The sequence below is a fragment of the Glycine soja genome, chromosome 2 (assembly GCF_004193775.1).
Source record: "Glycine soja cultivar W05 chromosome 2, ASM419377v2, whole genome shotgun sequence".
Lineage (NCBI taxonomy): Eukaryota > Viridiplantae > Streptophyta > Magnoliopsida > Fabales > Fabaceae > Glycine > Glycine soja.
The window spans coordinates 30,784,840-30,801,842 of record NC_041003.1 but is presented as its reverse complement, the minus strand read 5'-3'; the positions used below and the strand labels follow the sequence as shown (position 1 = coordinate 30,801,842).

At 30.6% G+C, this 17,003-nt stretch overlaps 1 protein-coding gene across 4 annotated transcripts; it reads left to right on the top strand.

Annotated features, from left to right (window-relative positions):
* Window positions 1–902: 902 nt before the first annotated feature.
* LOC114392417 (bZIP transcription factor TGA10-like) lies at window positions 903–9,581 on the top strand. 4 transcript variants are annotated; one of them, XM_028353567.1, is made up of 11 exons: window positions 903–1,507; window positions 1,698–1,798; window positions 2,473–2,546; window positions 2,726–2,851; window positions 3,182–3,250; window positions 3,363–3,422; window positions 3,582–3,659; window positions 4,012–4,090; window positions 4,420–4,691; window positions 5,809–6,048; window positions 9,281–9,568. In XM_028353567.1, the coding sequence occupies exons 1-11, from the start codon at window positions 1,320–1,322 to the stop codon at window positions 9,431–9,433; spliced, it is 1,440 nt and encodes a 479-aa protein (XP_028209368.1). In that variant the 5' UTR covers window positions 903–1,319; the 3' UTR covers window positions 9,434–9,568. The 4 variants fall into 4 exon arrangements, with proteins under 4 accessions (XP_028209368.1, XP_028209361.1, XP_028209355.1 ...); XM_028353560.1 differs by having other exon boundaries at window positions 2,458–2,546; window positions 2,726–2,845; XM_028353554.1 differs by having other exon boundaries at window positions 1,320–1,507; window positions 2,458–2,546; window positions 9,281–9,581.
* Window positions 9,582–17,003: the final 7,422 nt, after the last annotated feature.

The window sequence follows — 17,003 nt, the reverse complement described above, 5'->3', positions numbered from 1 at the left end:
GCCAAAAACATAGAAATCTTTAAGAATAGAGGGACGTACACGTACAGAGAAGTCAAAAACTAGAGAAGGCAGAAAAAATGTATCAAAAACAAATTTGGCTAAGTTATGATCCAATGGACAGAGCTGCCTCAAGGAACTACGTGTAAGTGTGCATGGAAACTTCAACAGTGAAAGTTGAACTCAATGGAAGACTTTTTGGTCATTTAATTTCACCAATAAAATTAGAGGGCCACCCAAGAAAGTCATTTCACCAGTAATCTCCTTCTCAACCCAAACGTGTTTTTTTCTTAGAAAACAAACATTTCTCACGTTCCTTTGAATGTATACACTTTGAAAAGAAAAAGAAAAATCATAAATATGATAGACAAAATAATAAAGAATAATATAAAATGAGTTTATAAATTAAAAAGCCAAAATCAATATTAATCACCTGAATCAATGGATATGAAATTATTTTGATTTAATCACTAATAATTTCAAGTTGAAACTTATATATATATATATATATATATATATATATATATATATATATATATATAATAAAATGCACTAAAGGAAAATTTTGTTAGTATATTATTTCATTTTATTTGAACAGGGTTGTCTCAGGGTGATACATGCATGAACTTTCATTTTAAAAATAAAAAGTCTCACTGCCAATTTTACTTAACTCATTAGTTAAAATATTATAAGGAGAAAACATTTATTATAAAAATTATAAGAAAACATAAAAAAAGTAACGAACAGTAAAATTTGAATATTTTAATTTTTTTTATTTCTTAATCAATACTTTAAGATATTAATTAATATTTACCTAAAAAAAATAGGATGCTAAAAAATAAAGATTCTATTCCTAATAAAACACCCTTTTCTTGTGCTCTTTCTTAGTTATATATTTTTTCTAGAGAGTTGAAGAGGATCCAGGGAGAACCGCTTTGTCTGAATAATAAAATTGCAACAGCAAAAAAGATGAGCGAGAAAAGGGTGGGATAGCTAGAGATGTAAAAGATCAGAGAGAAAAGAAGCTTTGTCTTTTGTTTCCAAGCATTCAATTATATTTTCTCTCTTCAATTACACCAATCTCTCTATAGCTATTTGATCACAGCACAAGTTTTAATTATAACCGACTCTCCCATATCCCTTCTTCTCTTTCTCTCTCTAAATCTCTTTGCGTGGACAAAGGAAATGGTTTTAAGTGGAAAAAAACAGAAGGCGGTTTCACCATTAATATGGGGTTCTCCATAGCTATTGATAAATTAGAAGAATAAACACCATAAGAACAAGAACAAGAGACAAAGTTTTTAGGTTCGTCTCTGAATATCATGGCTTCTTCAAGTGTTAAGGGAAATACCAACTCAACAACAACTCAAATTGAACCACTCCCCCCACCTTTACATCTTCATCATCAACCACCACAACATCATTTTCATCATCATCAAATACCAGACCAACAAATTTCTTTTGGAATGTTGCCATCTTCCTCGTCAGCCTCTATCCCAGGAAATTTCTTGTGAGTAATAATCACTAATAAAAATTAGTGCATGCACTTTCTACAAAGCTAAGGGATATATCATCCAGTTTTAGAAGAATATTTTTTTATATACCAATTATATTTTTTATATTATTTATTTTAATTAATGTTATTTCTTTTTCATTTGCTTTATAATTATATTATACATGTGTTTATGTTATGTGAACAGAAGCAAAGATTCTGGAGCTTATGATTTGGGGGAATTGGATCAAGCCTTTTTTTTGTATCTTGATGGTCAGGCTGACCCTTCTAGTGTTCAAGACCAAAAACGTGAGCTCTCTCTCTCTCTCTCTATAACACTCACACATAATTAAAGGCATACAAAAAGTTACCTTTTGCTTTCAACGATCTTCCAGTTCAAAATCAGAAAGAGGGGCACTTTCTCTCTTGCTTTCTTTCATTTCAGTTTGAAAGATTCTCTAAGGAAACGTTTGTTTTGGTCACAGCAAAAGCATGTTTCAGGAGATCCATATCTTATCTACCGTATAGTACTTTGTTTGACCGGATCCTTGGAGAGAAGAAAAAAAAGGGTGGCAAAAAACAAATGGAGTGGAGAAAGGAAAAAGAAAAATTGATCCTCTCTCACTCACTTAGTTTTCTTGATTTTATTCATGATCTCTACATGTACTGAAAAAGGGTACACATAGGACATGGATTCTTAATTTTCTCCCTTTTACCTTTTCCACTCTCCTCCTTCTTCTGGCTAGAGGTATACATATGCATGACAATTTCCCACGCCTCTCTTGCTTCTTATTTGTGTTGTTTTGCAATCATTTTGTCTCTTGGAAATTAAACACGTCTCTTATTTTTTTATTTCTCACAATTTCTCTATGATCACATGTATATAAGTTACTTGCTTTGTTTGTGTCAAATTTATATTTACATATAATTGATGATGCTGAATTTTGCTCATTTATGTATCCCTGAAGAGAACTCATCATCAGGAATGAGGCCACCACCAACTCTCAACATTTTCCCATCTCAGCCTATGCACGCAGTGCCACCATCCAATTCCAAGGTATCATGATATCATAATAATTAATAATTATTAACAATAACAATAGTAACCTAATCCCACTCTCAAATTGTATATTGTCAATTAATTAATGCTATATATCTAATCTTGATTATTCCATGTGTTAGCTAGCTTCTACTACTTAAGTAACATTTTAATATTTTCTCTAATGTATTTGGTAGGTTAACATGGGATTACCCTCCACACAAACCAGTACTGGCTCAAAGAGACAGCCAGAGACATCCATGGCCAAGCCCAAACCACACACCGAAGCCGCCGCTGCACCTGAGCCACCCAAAGCTGTAAAGGTTCACAACCTTGAGTATCTCAGAAACGTTAATTACAACAAGAAAATAATGCATTAGAGACAAAATTTTCATTACTAATAATAATTTTTGCATTAATACTAACGTCACTAAAATTTCAGTGATCAATTTTTAAAAATTAGATATAAATTACGTTGTTACTATCAATGTTGACGTTACTAAAATTTCATTCATGAATTTCTAAAAATTACATGTAAATTATGTTGTCACTATTATTTAATTTTTTTTTTGTCAATTTTATGTATGTATAAAAATATTGTTTTTCATTTTTTTTTCACTAACTACCTCTTAAATATGGATGTGCTATATCAGCGAGAGGGCAATCTCAAGGGAACAACATCAAGTTCTGAGCAGGAAGCACCCAAAACACCAGATCCTAAGGTTGATTACTCTGATAATTAATTTCATTTCTTTAATAATTTTAGTATATGTTTTTTGTTTTGGATTTGGTAATTAAAGCTGATAATGTGTGGTTTGAAAATGGTGTGCACAGACACTGAGAAGACTTGCTCAGAATAGAGAAGCAGCAAGGAAAAGCAGGCTCAGGAAAAAGGTACATTGAATTCCCCTGAAAGACTATTTTATCTCAAGTATTGTGTGTTGTTAATGCACATTTTAGGCAAGACTTGTCAACGGTTCTCTCTTTCTATTTAAATTTTGAGCTATAAATAAATTGTTGTAACCAATTTATTTGTGTTTCTCTCTCTCTCAGGCGTACGTTCAGCAACTAGAGTCGAGTAGGATTAAGCTTAATCAGATAGAACAAGAGTTACAACGTGCTAGAGCTCAAGTAAGGAAGAACCTCTTCTCTGCGGCAAAGACTTGGTGCATTGCTTGAATACATTATTTTTGGAAAAGTATTTTTTTGTTAAAATATGCTCAAAAAGTTGAAGAAGGAACGATTATCTGTCTTAAATACATCAGACAAGACAGACACGCGTTTAGTATATATATATATATATATATATATACACACACAAAGTTTTGAAAAGAAAACCATTATTTTTTTAAAACTAATTAAATTAGCGTTTCCCATAGAAAATGTTATAAATGCGCATGACATGATGAGTTGCGAACTTGCGATAATGCAATGAACTTCGAACTGCTATAGCACTAACAAGTACTGCATGTTTCTATTTTAGGGCATATTAATGGGTGGTGGAAATGCACTTCTGGGAGGGGAGCAAGGCTTTCCTATGGCAATGAGTGGCATTAGCTCAGGTGATCTTTCTAATACTTATATAGTTTAATTTCTATATATTATAATTATATAAAATTAAAAATTATTAATATTTTTTTTATCGATAAATGTTAGTGGTTAATATTATTAATTTTTATACACTATAATTTCTAAGATATTCGTTATAAAAATAATAAATTTATTATACATAATAATTTATAATTAATTGATAATGTAAATATATCTTGTATATGTTATTTATTTGTAATTATAAATAAAACACTCCTAATATATATTGTCTTGGACTATATGAATATGACATTAGTGCGTATGTTATATGTAGCTTTGTGCATTTAATAATTAATTTCAGAGGCTGCAATATTTGACGTGGAATATGCGAGATGGTTAGAGGAGCACCACCGCATAGTGTGCGAGCTAAGAGCTGTACTCCAAGAACACCTTCACGAAAACGAGCTTCGTTTATATGTGGACAATTGCTTGGCTCACTATGACCAAGTAATGAACCTGAAGAGCATGGTGGCCAAAACCGACGTATTCCACCTTGTTTTTGGCGTGTGGAAGACCCCAGCCGAACGTTGCTTTATGTGGATTGGTGGCTTCAGGCCATCTGAACTCATCAAGGTATATATATGTAAATTCTAACGTGTCCCACTTAATTTTTTATATCAACAAATATTACTAATTAATATGTCATGTTAGTAAAAAATTTAATCTTATAATCTTTTTATCACTCTAATCCTTATCCATCTCCCTAACTAGTAACCAACAAACAGTCTTATGATTCCCTTTAAATTCTAATGTGTCTCACTTATGTTATTTTTTTATCGATAAATATTAATAATTAGTATATTATCTGTTAGTGAGAGAATTTAAGCCTATAACATTTTTATCACTCTAACCCTTATGTTCTTCTTCCTTACCACAAATCATATTGTCTTATGATTCCCTTTAAATTCTAATGTGTCCCACTTAATACTTTCATTTTTTTTAAAAAAAAGTTTTCGTTGATTAAAAATTAATTTTTGGATTTTAAACAGATAGATTTGGAGATCAATTTAAGGAAAGGACAAAAATGAACAATCTTTGATTGAACATACATATTATATTGTAAATTGTAAGATTATTATATATTTTTCTATAAATGAAGTAGTGTCCAGATATTTTTTTTTATAAAATAATAAAAAAAGATGGATTTCCTTGGATTCATTCCTAATTTTAGATAACTTTCGAAGATGATCTTATGAATCCATTGACTTGTCGGTGGGGGCTTCCAAAGAAAATTTAAGGGCGATGAATTTAATGTCATCAATGAATGGATATGGAGTTAAAGGTATCATATCATGAAGGGTTTCCGATATTGGGTAGAGTTAGGCTTCATTCCCGTTATGCCATAGCTTTCACTTCAATTTCTGGTTGGAATCAGAGACCGACTAAGAAAGGAAATTAAAGAGTATAGCAAAGTGGCACGGGTCTTTATCTCTCATTGTCTTCTTCCTCTCTAGTTGATGGGAATGAAGTTTTAAAATTTCCATAACACCCTTTTTCTTTCTAATGTGGCTAATGAGTAAACAACCCTTCATTGACCACAAAATTGTATGTCACACATGTGAACAAAATGAACCTAACTCCTAGACAATGACACAATCATTATATAATTAATATATATCTTTTTATTTTGAGGGGTTGATAACATGATATATGTTTCATTGAATAATTAATTAATGTGTGTTAATTATAGATAATTCTGGGTCAAATTGAGCCTCTTACGGAGCAACAAATACTTGGGATATGTGGGTTGCAACAATCTACACAAGAGGCAGAAGAGGCTCTTTCCCAAGGGCTTGATGCTCTTAATCAATCTCTCTCAGAGACTATAACATCAGACTCTCTGTGGTGTCCTCCAAATATGACTAACTACATGGGACAAATGGCTGTGGCAATCAACAAACTCTCCACCCTTGAAAGCTTTGTGAGACAGGTACGTTACATATATGCTTTGACTAGTACTATATTATATAACCATATTTTCTGCTAACTTTTTAAATGAGTGCATATATACCCACTAGGGTCGCTCTAATGGTGGGGTTAAGATACTATGATGAGGTCATATATTCGGATCTTATTAAGACCACTAAAAAAAAATGAGTACATATATGAAATCTTCTCTACATAAAAAAAAAAAAAACAACTAATGTTAATCAATGCATGTTGAATTTGTGGTGGGTTGGTTTGGGTAAGTTTTGTGAGCGTGAGATCTTGGTTAACTAGTTTTCGTGGTCCCCAGTGACATTTTTACTAAGTTTAACTCCGTAACTGATGTCGTGTGGGTCAGGTAAGGTAAGGAACGAGAATTTGTTCCTCTTTGAATGGGTAGGGAGACCTACCCTTTTGATTAACAACTACAATTACATGCATGTCTCACCATCTGATGAGGTGGTTACATGGAATCTATATATAGACATAGATTATAAAATCCGATTCTCACTTTGATATTAGGTGGGGGCCAGGCGGGGAGGTTGGTGTTCTTGGAATGCAAATTTAGAGAGAGGAGTTAACTTATAGAAAAATGAACTGTATTGATTCTTATATTATCAATATATAATTATATAGTATTACCTAAATTATGTAATAACTCAATAATAATAATAATAGTTTTAAATTTTATATAATTTAAAAACATATATTGCATTAATTTTTTATATGTATTTAAACAAAGTGTAAAGCATAAAATAATTGTTTCAACAACAACAAAAAACATTACACAATTTTGAGTTAATCTAAAATTTTACAAGTTTATACTATGGGTAAGTTGATTTAATTTTTCCACTCTCCATATATGTGTGTCCACTCTCCATATGGGTAAGTTGATTTAATTTTTCCACTCTCCATATGTGTGTGTAGTTTAGATTTGTAGTTTAGCTTGAAAGTAGTAGCGAAATCCATATGCCCTATTTAGTTCTTCTGAATTAGGATTAAACACTAATTTATACACCACGCACAAAAGGATAGGAGAAAGTTTAGTATTTCGTTGTTTTTGCAAAGGTATCATAGTAAGAATATTTAGGCTGCACGGCCTGTAAGATATTAACAACTTGTTTTGATAAGTAAAATGTGAGGATAATAATTGATCAATGCATTTAACATTGAATTCCTAAGGTTAGTACTAATCAGCAAGTGTACCACATTGGTCACATACACGTGAGTCTAAGGAAAACTGTGGTCCCTCTTTAATATGTTCCTCGTGGAAAGATACGTTTTGAATTCCATACCTTTATGATGTCATGGTCGTAACCGTAACTTGAAGACAACCAGTCACCATAGCTTGCTTTTTTGGCTATTTCTAAAAGCTCACACACATATACTTATGGCCTAGCATAAAATTAAGTTAAAATATATTATATTAATTTGAGATTTTCTTATTTATTTTGGTGAGTAAATACTCTTCTATTTGAACTTCATTATCTTTACATTGATTACGGAATGGATTTCTAACTGAATCATTTAAAATTATTATTTGAAAAATGTTCTCATATCATATGGTATAGTTTAGTATACCGTAAGTGTGAACATGTTTGGTCCAAAACTTTCCACTCTAAAACACTCACCCAAGGAAATCGAACAAAAAAAAAGTAGAAATAGATGACTGCAATTGTAAGATGTCTTAAATTTCTTTATGACGTTCATGGTACTAGGTCGGTTCACCAACTATGCTTAATTTCTATGATTAATAATTAATTTTAAGTACAAGTCTCCGAAGAATACGTTTGAAACTATGATAAGTAAGCTATCAAAATAATATCAACAGAAACTAGAGGAATCCTTAGGTAGCCAACTTCATCGCAATGATTATAATATGAATTTTATCACAAGAAACCTTTTCCATTATTAATTAGTCTGAAAGCTAGTTCTGTCTCAATTTGACCAAGTTGTAGTTTCTGTTTAGCAATGACTAAAAAATTTGTTGTCTACTATCCTATTCAATATTGTCTCAACTATAAAACTGTCAATTAATTAAATAAAATTATATCTCTTGTCTCAATTTTAAAACTGTCAATTAATTAAATAAAAAATTATCTCTCTTTTGTCTTCTTATCTTTTTCTTAGTTGACCGTAATTCTTTTTGTTTTTTTCTTGATTAATAACATTTAATAGGGGATGGGAAGATATAATATTTGTTCATCTAATACTGGCCACAAAGTTGATCACTTGAAAATCTTCTGGTTTAACTTGATGGTCCAAGATTTTAGTGGACTGGTTGATTGATTATCATTCTTCTTCTTGTCATTTAGGATTCAGAAATTAATCCAATGTTTTAAAATCCTGTCACAAAGTTGAAAAATAAAATTCAGCTTCTTTATGTTTCCATCAGCTACTGGCTGCTTTTAATGAAAGAGGTCCCAATCCAACGTTGTCCATATGCTAAAATTTCTCTCTGTATATTTTTCGTTGTTTCTAAATTAGACTAGCTATAGCTAAACTTTATCATATTAATCAATAAATCAGTGGGGATAGTTTGCACTTTACAAGTTCGGTTCTAGTTTCAGAACCAGACAACCGACTAGGTTTCTAACAAATTTATCAGTTCATTAGCTCCTAAATTCCATGTAGCTCATATAGTACTTTTATAATTGCCGCATATCGTGCGATGACTATAATCACTTACATATTTTCACCTAAGCCTATAACCTCACCAGGTTTTGTGGTCAGATTTTTTACACATTCACATAGCTAGGGAATTAATCAATATTATTAAATGAAGATTAGATGACTCATTTTATTTTGATATATAAATCAAATTTTTTAAAATTTAAAAAACTATACATCTGAGATTTAAACTATTCAATTTTGAATAGTTTTGATTCATTGACTGTGTAAATGCATGAAAAATTTAAGGAACCCAATTTCAAGGTTGATTATCTATTTATAAAATAAATTTGTAACTTTTAACTTTTTTTCTTGGTGGAATGTAACTTTTAACAAATACAAATTAATAATACAAGCTAGCAAAAAATTATTTTATAAAAAATATGAAAACTATTTAATATTATCTTTTAAAAGTATTTAAATGGTTATTTTTAATACTCCTAAACAATGCATTTGATGTACATGGAATAAAAGAAACAATAAAGTCAAACATATTTATTATTTTTACTATTGAGGATCTAATGAACAAAAACTGAAGAGTGATGAAATTGTTCTGTGACTTACAGGCTGATAATCTGAGGCACCAGACAATTCACCGTCTCCACCAACTTCTAACAACACGCCAAGCCGCGAGGTGTTTGGTGGCAATTTCTGAGTACTTCCATCGTCTCAGAGCCCTGAGTTCTCTGTGGTCAACTCGTCCTCGCCAAGATCAGTAGTGAGTGGTGGCGGCCGGCGGTAATAGTGACATTCCATAACTCTCAAGCTATGGCTAGATAGCTATATATTAGATATATATGACCTTGTAGCTTCTTAATTTCTCTTAACTTATAAATTTAATATTTTCTCAATTTTATTTTGGTACCACCCTCTTGATTTCTCTCCCTCTGGACTTTCCCATCTATATGTATATAGATATACATTAACAAATTAAAAATAGAAGTAATTGTAATGTTAAAGATCTCGTATCGACTAGTTAAATGATTAAAATAAAGATAACTTTCACATGAATTAGTTTTTGAAGTTAAGTTTGTCCAAAAGATGAGAAATATTTGGCAGCCATTCTTTTCCGGGACAGAAGAGCAAGAAATGAAAAATTAATGTAAATGATAAAGAATGTAATCACAATTTTGTTGAAAGACAAGAAGAGAAGGTTTTGGCTAATTGTGTAGAAGTTAATCAGAATATTATTACCTTCGGAGGACAACAAAATGGAAACTTGAGGAGTTGAACTGAACTGTCTACGTGGTCTTCAATGGTTGCAACTTGCATGCATAGGCTTTTTTTCTTCTTTTTTACAGGCATAGGCTGTTGATATGTACCATTTGTGATTTGTGAATATATAGATTTTTGGTCAAGTCATTTTTTTGTTGGTTATACCTTATTGAGAGATCATTCATATCTTTTTCATGTTTTCCTTTCTTCATAAATGAAGAACTGAATTAGGTGGTCGGTTATTGTATGGTTCATGGTTAATCGGCCTGCAAACAGGCAGTTTCTCGTGTCAGAAAGAAAATTTAACTAATGGAAAATAGTTAACTATATAAAGTATTTTATGAATGTGTTTTTTTTTAATTTGAATAGAATTTAAAAATACAGACTAGAAGAAAAATATTTAATTTAATAACAAATATACATAACTAATTCAAATAATATTTCAATACGAACAATTAATGTAGGCTTTTCTTAACCCATAAATGTATATAATTAATTAATATTTAATAATTAATTGAAGAACAGTGATAAATATCATAAAGGCTTTCGCAAAGAAACAGATAGTACTGCTTTATATATATATATATATATATATATATATAAGAGACAGAAAGAAGAATGTACTGCTTCACTGTTATATAAACAGCTGTTTTTGTTTTGATATTGTAAAAGTTAAATGATAAAATAAATTATTTTATTAAATTATATAAAATTTGGAAAAATAGTGACATTTATTTGTGACTAAATTGAGAAGGAAAATAATGAATATACATTTATGTTATATTTTTAAAATTTTAGAAATTTGAATTTTGAATATAATATTTTTTTTTTACTTAAAGTATAGAAGAGTTGGGTTTAGGGACTCACCAGTGTCAAGATAGATCATGATTAAATAAGTACTTACAGAGATACTTAATTCTCATATCGTTAGGGAAAAGAGAACATATATTCCTATGGGATATGAGTTTATTCCTTACAAAGTGAACCAATGTTTGTTAGTAAATTTTGAATATAATAGTTAGCTAGCAAGGATTTTATGTTTTACACTTGTATTTTTTAATTTAAAAATAAATAAATAAACATATTCAAATTATAAAAAATATAAATAATTTAAAAATACATGTGGTTAATATCTTGAAGAGGCATTTGAAATACTACTCTCTTCGTCTCAAAAAATAAGTGCCACATTTAAAAAAAAAACATCTCAAAATAAGTGTTGTATTTGATTTTTTAATATAATATTAATTTTTTTCATTAATATGTCTAATAAGTGTTACTTTAGTTTTTCAATGTAATATTAATACTATGATTAATTTTATAAAATCATTATTCTTTTTTATTTATTTATTAATTTTTCTAAACAACTTAAGACAATATTTATTTTAAGACAAAAGAAATATTTGGGTTAATCTTGAAGAGACTTACATAAAAATACCTGTAACTTTATAAAGTTATAGTGAAATTGGGTTAATCTTGAAGAGGCTTACACAAAAATACCTGTAAATTTATGAAGTTATAAAAGTTGGAGTGAATTTAGCGGGCCTGTCACGAATGAGTCTTTGAAAAAAATTGTGAAAATTACTTGAGAATCAATTCTACTTCCTTGTGTTTGAGGGAGGAGGATATTGTTACTTCACCATTCATTTTGAAATCTAAAATTTAAGATTAGTTACTCATTAAAATCATTAAATTTTAAGAAAATAAATAATAAAAATTAAATTACTCTTAAAATAACTTAATAAGAGTTAAAAGATTGATTTTATGATAAAAAAAAAGAAAAAAAAATTCATAAATTCGATTTCTTTACTAAAACAAATTAAAAAGCAATAATTAATATTTGTAGATTCTCAAAAAGAAAACTCTTAACAGTAACTTGATTTCTTTCTCCACACATATTAACACAAGAAAACGTAGATATATAGAGAGATTTTAGGGAATGCCAACTTTATTTTTTAGTCACGATACTTTTCTCTTTGGCTTCAATATATCGACCCCCACTCTACGTCACTCATAATTAAGCTCTTTCGATGGCAACAACGTTGGAATTTGCAGGATCATCAACAAAGAGGGGCATAACAATAATGAGGAAAATTAGGCGACGAATTTCGACTTCAAGTGGAATTGCCATTGTTGGTGAGCAATTCGTTGCTGCTAGCAACTTTGTTGTTTATATATATACTAGATCTGAAGAAGTATTCAACATTTCGGATTGTGCTTCCATAAAACAGGTTTTCAACTTGTAATACACTATGGTTGTACTTGAAGAAAAAATTTTATGTATGAAAATCGAATAGAGTAAAAAAAAAATATAGTGGAATTATGTTCGAGCAATCAAAAAGTATATGGATTGATTAGCTTCGATGATTAATTGAATAGACAAAACTTAGCAGATAAAGACTATTTTTGAAGATAAGTTATTGAAGTTATATGCTCCTCGAAAGCATGAAGAAAGAATCATCAAAGGTATGCTATTTAGATTAATGCACAAAGGCAATTATTACCTGTTCTCTATCAGAGAACGCAAAGACACATGTGTCAACATCACAGACAGTTATTTGAATAAGTTGCACAATTATATAAATTTTGTAAATCGACTATTGAGTCGAATTAGACTATAAATAAGCATAACAATAGTAATTTTTTTTCTTTGTTACCAAGATCACACAAACACCTCTACACCAACAAGTCACACATGGAAAATAATTACAAGCTATCGGTACATAGTGTATGGTTGAACCCAAATCTTAATGCAATTTACAATTTTTGCAATTGTTTTACTTTGACCAATTTACATATGAAGCAATTTTCTTCTTCTACATTTCTTCTCCAAACATTTAACTACTTCCAATCTTCATTCCTTCTCTAAATTCAAACTTACTTACTTTCTTGCAATTTTTCATATTGTTTTGCGCTTTAATTTCATTTTATATTTCGAGCACTTTATCTTTCTATAATCTTAATTATTGATTAGATTTCAATTCAATTTGCTTTCAAAAGTTTTTTTACATTACAAATATGTTACTATCTTTACTTTTATAACTTTATTTACCAATCAATTTGCACATTTCTATTTGTCTAAGAATATCTTTATTATCAAAAACTATAACCTTACTAGAAAATTATTTTGATTGTTTTCTAACAAGTGTGTTTTTTTATCTATAACATATTTACCTATTAATTACTGAAAACGTCAAAATGAGCATTTTTCGATAGTAATAGAATGATACATGATTTTGTTAAGAATCTATATTTATTCGATTGATCTCATAATTCTTTTAGTTGAAAGTTATACCAACTACTAGTTTGAATAAAAAGAACTTGCAATTGAGATTCTGTCACACTAAATCAGTTGTTTGTGAATGATAAGAAACAAGTATGGAGACAATGATTAATTATGTTTTGATTATATGAACAAACTTCCACCATAAACAAGTTGTCATTTCACAAAATAAACTTGTTTAAAGGAAGATAGTTTATGAGATTAAGAAGTGGTAGAATTGTATCTACCAACAAAAATAGTAATTCGACAAGGTCAACAAGTCTTCGATCAATGAGTAATAATAGTAACGACAATGGAGACATACACACAGTAGGGTTACAGGTTAGTAGTGTAGTGACTACAACCCCTATAACGAGCATGTTGAATGTAACAACAACGATGAATGCATTGAATGCTACAAACTTGATGCCTACATCGAATGCAACAATTTCTGCCCCAATATCAAATGTCATGGGTATTACTTCTATACCAATCTATGTGAACACTAATGTAATATCCTCATCAAGATTGGAAAGTATTCCTCGATTTAGTAACATGATTACAATGGGGGCGGGGACTTCATGTCAAGGAGGCCATATGTGTAATAATAACAATAATGGAACTCCACTCAACTAAAGATACCTATGGGGCATGCCTAATTGGAGACCCCAAGGCATAGGGTTAGATTTCTCCCAACCTTTCAATGGGCTATTTGGGAAAATTTTGATTACTTCTTAAAATAGAAATCATTATCAAAATGACCAAGGTAATGCTTATTATTATAAATCAGATCAGTTACATAGCTTAGGTAGAAATGAGGAAAATGAGATTCTTTCTATAGGGATTTCGAATAATACTTTAGTAGCCTTAAGAGAACAAATGGATCATAGTAATCATGACATGGTAATCATGTTGTCACAACAAATAACTATTTTATTAAATCAATTAGTTCAAACAACTAATGATAGTTTTCGATTGTTATTGAACAAATAACTTGAATAGGGGACATTATTGTCATCCCTCGAGTACAACCCCAAAATGCAAACCCTGCTCAAAATGCTATAACACTTGAGGGCATTGTTAATAACAATGAACAAAATAATATAATGCAACAACCTCAAAGAGGGGCAAATGAAAGAGGACTAATATTGGTAAATCGAAATCAAGATGTAGATTTGCTTCTGCAAAGGCTGCAAGACAATGCAATGATAGGAGGACATGGGGGGCAACTTATTAATAATATGAAATGTCAACCTAACAATAGTATGAATTGGCAGCCTAGCAATCAAAGATATCCTCAATACTTACTTGAATCAGGTAGTCGAACAAGTCCGGAATCAACATGGTTTCAAAATAGGCTATATGAATTAGCATTAATTTTATATTACAAACTAAATTACCTACAGGCTATAAAATCCCTAAAATTTCTAAGTTCTCTACGGAAATTGGGGAATCAACTATTGAACACATAGCTAGGTATCAAATGAAATGTGGACACATGACAACAAATGAATATTTGAGGATGAAATATTTCCCTAGTTCTCTTAAAAAAATGCATTTACTTGGTTCACAACCTTACCCCTTTATTTGATATTTTATTGGACTCAATTAGAAAGAATGTTCCATGAACAATTCTTCAAAGGTGAAATAAAAGTAAGTTTGATCAATTTGATGAATGTGAAGAGGTGTAATGTGGAATCTATTGATGATTACCTCAACGGATTTAGGCAATTATGTTAGGTCTGGATGATCCACTGACCATTGGATGACCCACCCTTTCTTTGATTTTGATGTCTACAAAAGTATAAATTATTGATGATCTAACATGTTGTTGTTAAGTGAACAGGACGATCTACATAAACGAGTTAACATGCTATAACATCACATCTACAACTCTTGTAAGCTTGCATCCAATCACAAGTAAAAACCTATTTTACTAAAGATATAATTAGCATCCAATGCATCATAAACTCAATCGCATCCACTTCTTGTTAAAACTAGTGTCTATACATTGAGTGTTTATTACTTACGTCCACTTGATATAAATCACTTATATACTCATTTTATACTCTTATAAGTGATATCCAACTGAGTACAAAGGCCTATGTTAGCCGCAAAGGGAAGTGCACGATCTATCTTTATGAAATTCAGTTTTGTCTCTCTTTATTTGAATTGCTAACATTTGAAATTTAAGGAAAGGACAAAATAGAAGAGAATAAAAGGTTGTGGAAGCAAAGCTTCATGATGAATCAACAATGATTCAAAGATGTTTTGATGATGATTCAAAGATGTTTTGATGATAACAATGATGACAACAAAAGATGATGAACAAAAAGCTCAAGAGAATCAAGAACAAGTCAAGAGTTCAAGAATCAAGAAGAATTCAAGACTCAAGAAGAAAGTCTACAATCAAGAATCAAGATTCAAGATCTCAAGAATCAAGATCAAGATTCAAGACTCAAGATTCAAGAATGAAGAAAAGACTCAATCAAGATAAGTATTAAAAAGTTTTTTCAAAACTTTGAATAGCACATGAATCTTTGACAAAACCTTTACCAAAGAATTTTTACTCTCTGGTAATCGATTACCATATTGTTGTAATCGATTACCAGTAGCAAAATGAGTTTGAAAATGTTTTCAAACTGAATTTACAACGTTCCAAATATTTTCAAAAGGCTATAATCGATTACAATGTTTTGGTAATCGATTACCAGTGCCCTTGAACGTTGAAATTCAAATTTAAATATGAAGAGTCACATCCTTTCACTCAAAAGCTTTGTGTAATCGATTACATTTATTTGGTAATCGATTACCAGTGTTTGTTTCTGAAAAATCTAAAGATGTAACTCTTCAAAAAGGTTTTGACTCTTTCAAATGGTTTTTAAGTTTTTCTAAAAGTTATAACTCTTTTGAATGACCTTCTTGACCAGACATAAAAAGTCTATAAAAGCAAGGCTTTGTTTTGCATTTTGAATCAATTGTTCCAAGTCTTTCTAAACAATCTTATACAATCCTTTACAAGCCTTGAATCTCTTTGAATTTCTTTGAACTTCTTCTTCTTTGTACCAAAAGCTTTCTGAAGTTTTCTGGTTTTCTAAACCTTGAAAACTTGTGCTATTCATACTTTTCATTCTCTTCTCCCTTTGCCAAAAAGAATTCGCCAAGGACTAATCGCCTGAATTCTTTTTGTGTCTCTCTTCTCCCTTTTCCAAAAGAAGGAAGGACTAACCGCCTGAATTCTTTTGTGTCTCCCTTCTCCCTTGTCAAAGAATTCAAAACGACACAGTATGAGAATTCTTTTGATTCTTCCCATTCCCTAATACAAAAGCGTTCAAAGGTTTAACCGCCTGAGAATTCTTTTGTATCCCCATTCACAAAGTATCAAAGGTGTAACAGCCTGAGATCTTTGTCTTAACACATTGGAGGGTACATCCTTTGTGGCACAAGTAGAGGGTACATCTACTTGGGTTTGACTGAGAACAAGAGAGGGTACATCTCTTGTGGATCAGTTCTAGTGGAGGGTACATCCACTAGGTTCAAAGAGAACAAGGGAGGGTACATCCCTTGTGGATCTTTGCTTGTAAAAGGTTTTTTACAAGGTTGAAAGAAATCCCAAGGACCGCAGGTTGCTTGGGGACTGGAGGTAGGCACGGGTTTATGCTGAACCAGTATAAAAATCCTTGTGTGTTTGTTTCCTTCTTCCCTACTCTTTTACTTTACGCTGTGCATTTAATTTCCGCTTTTACTTTCTGTTAAATTTCTCTTCTACTCCATATTCTCTTAACAACATAAGTAAAAGCCTTAAAAGAGTAATT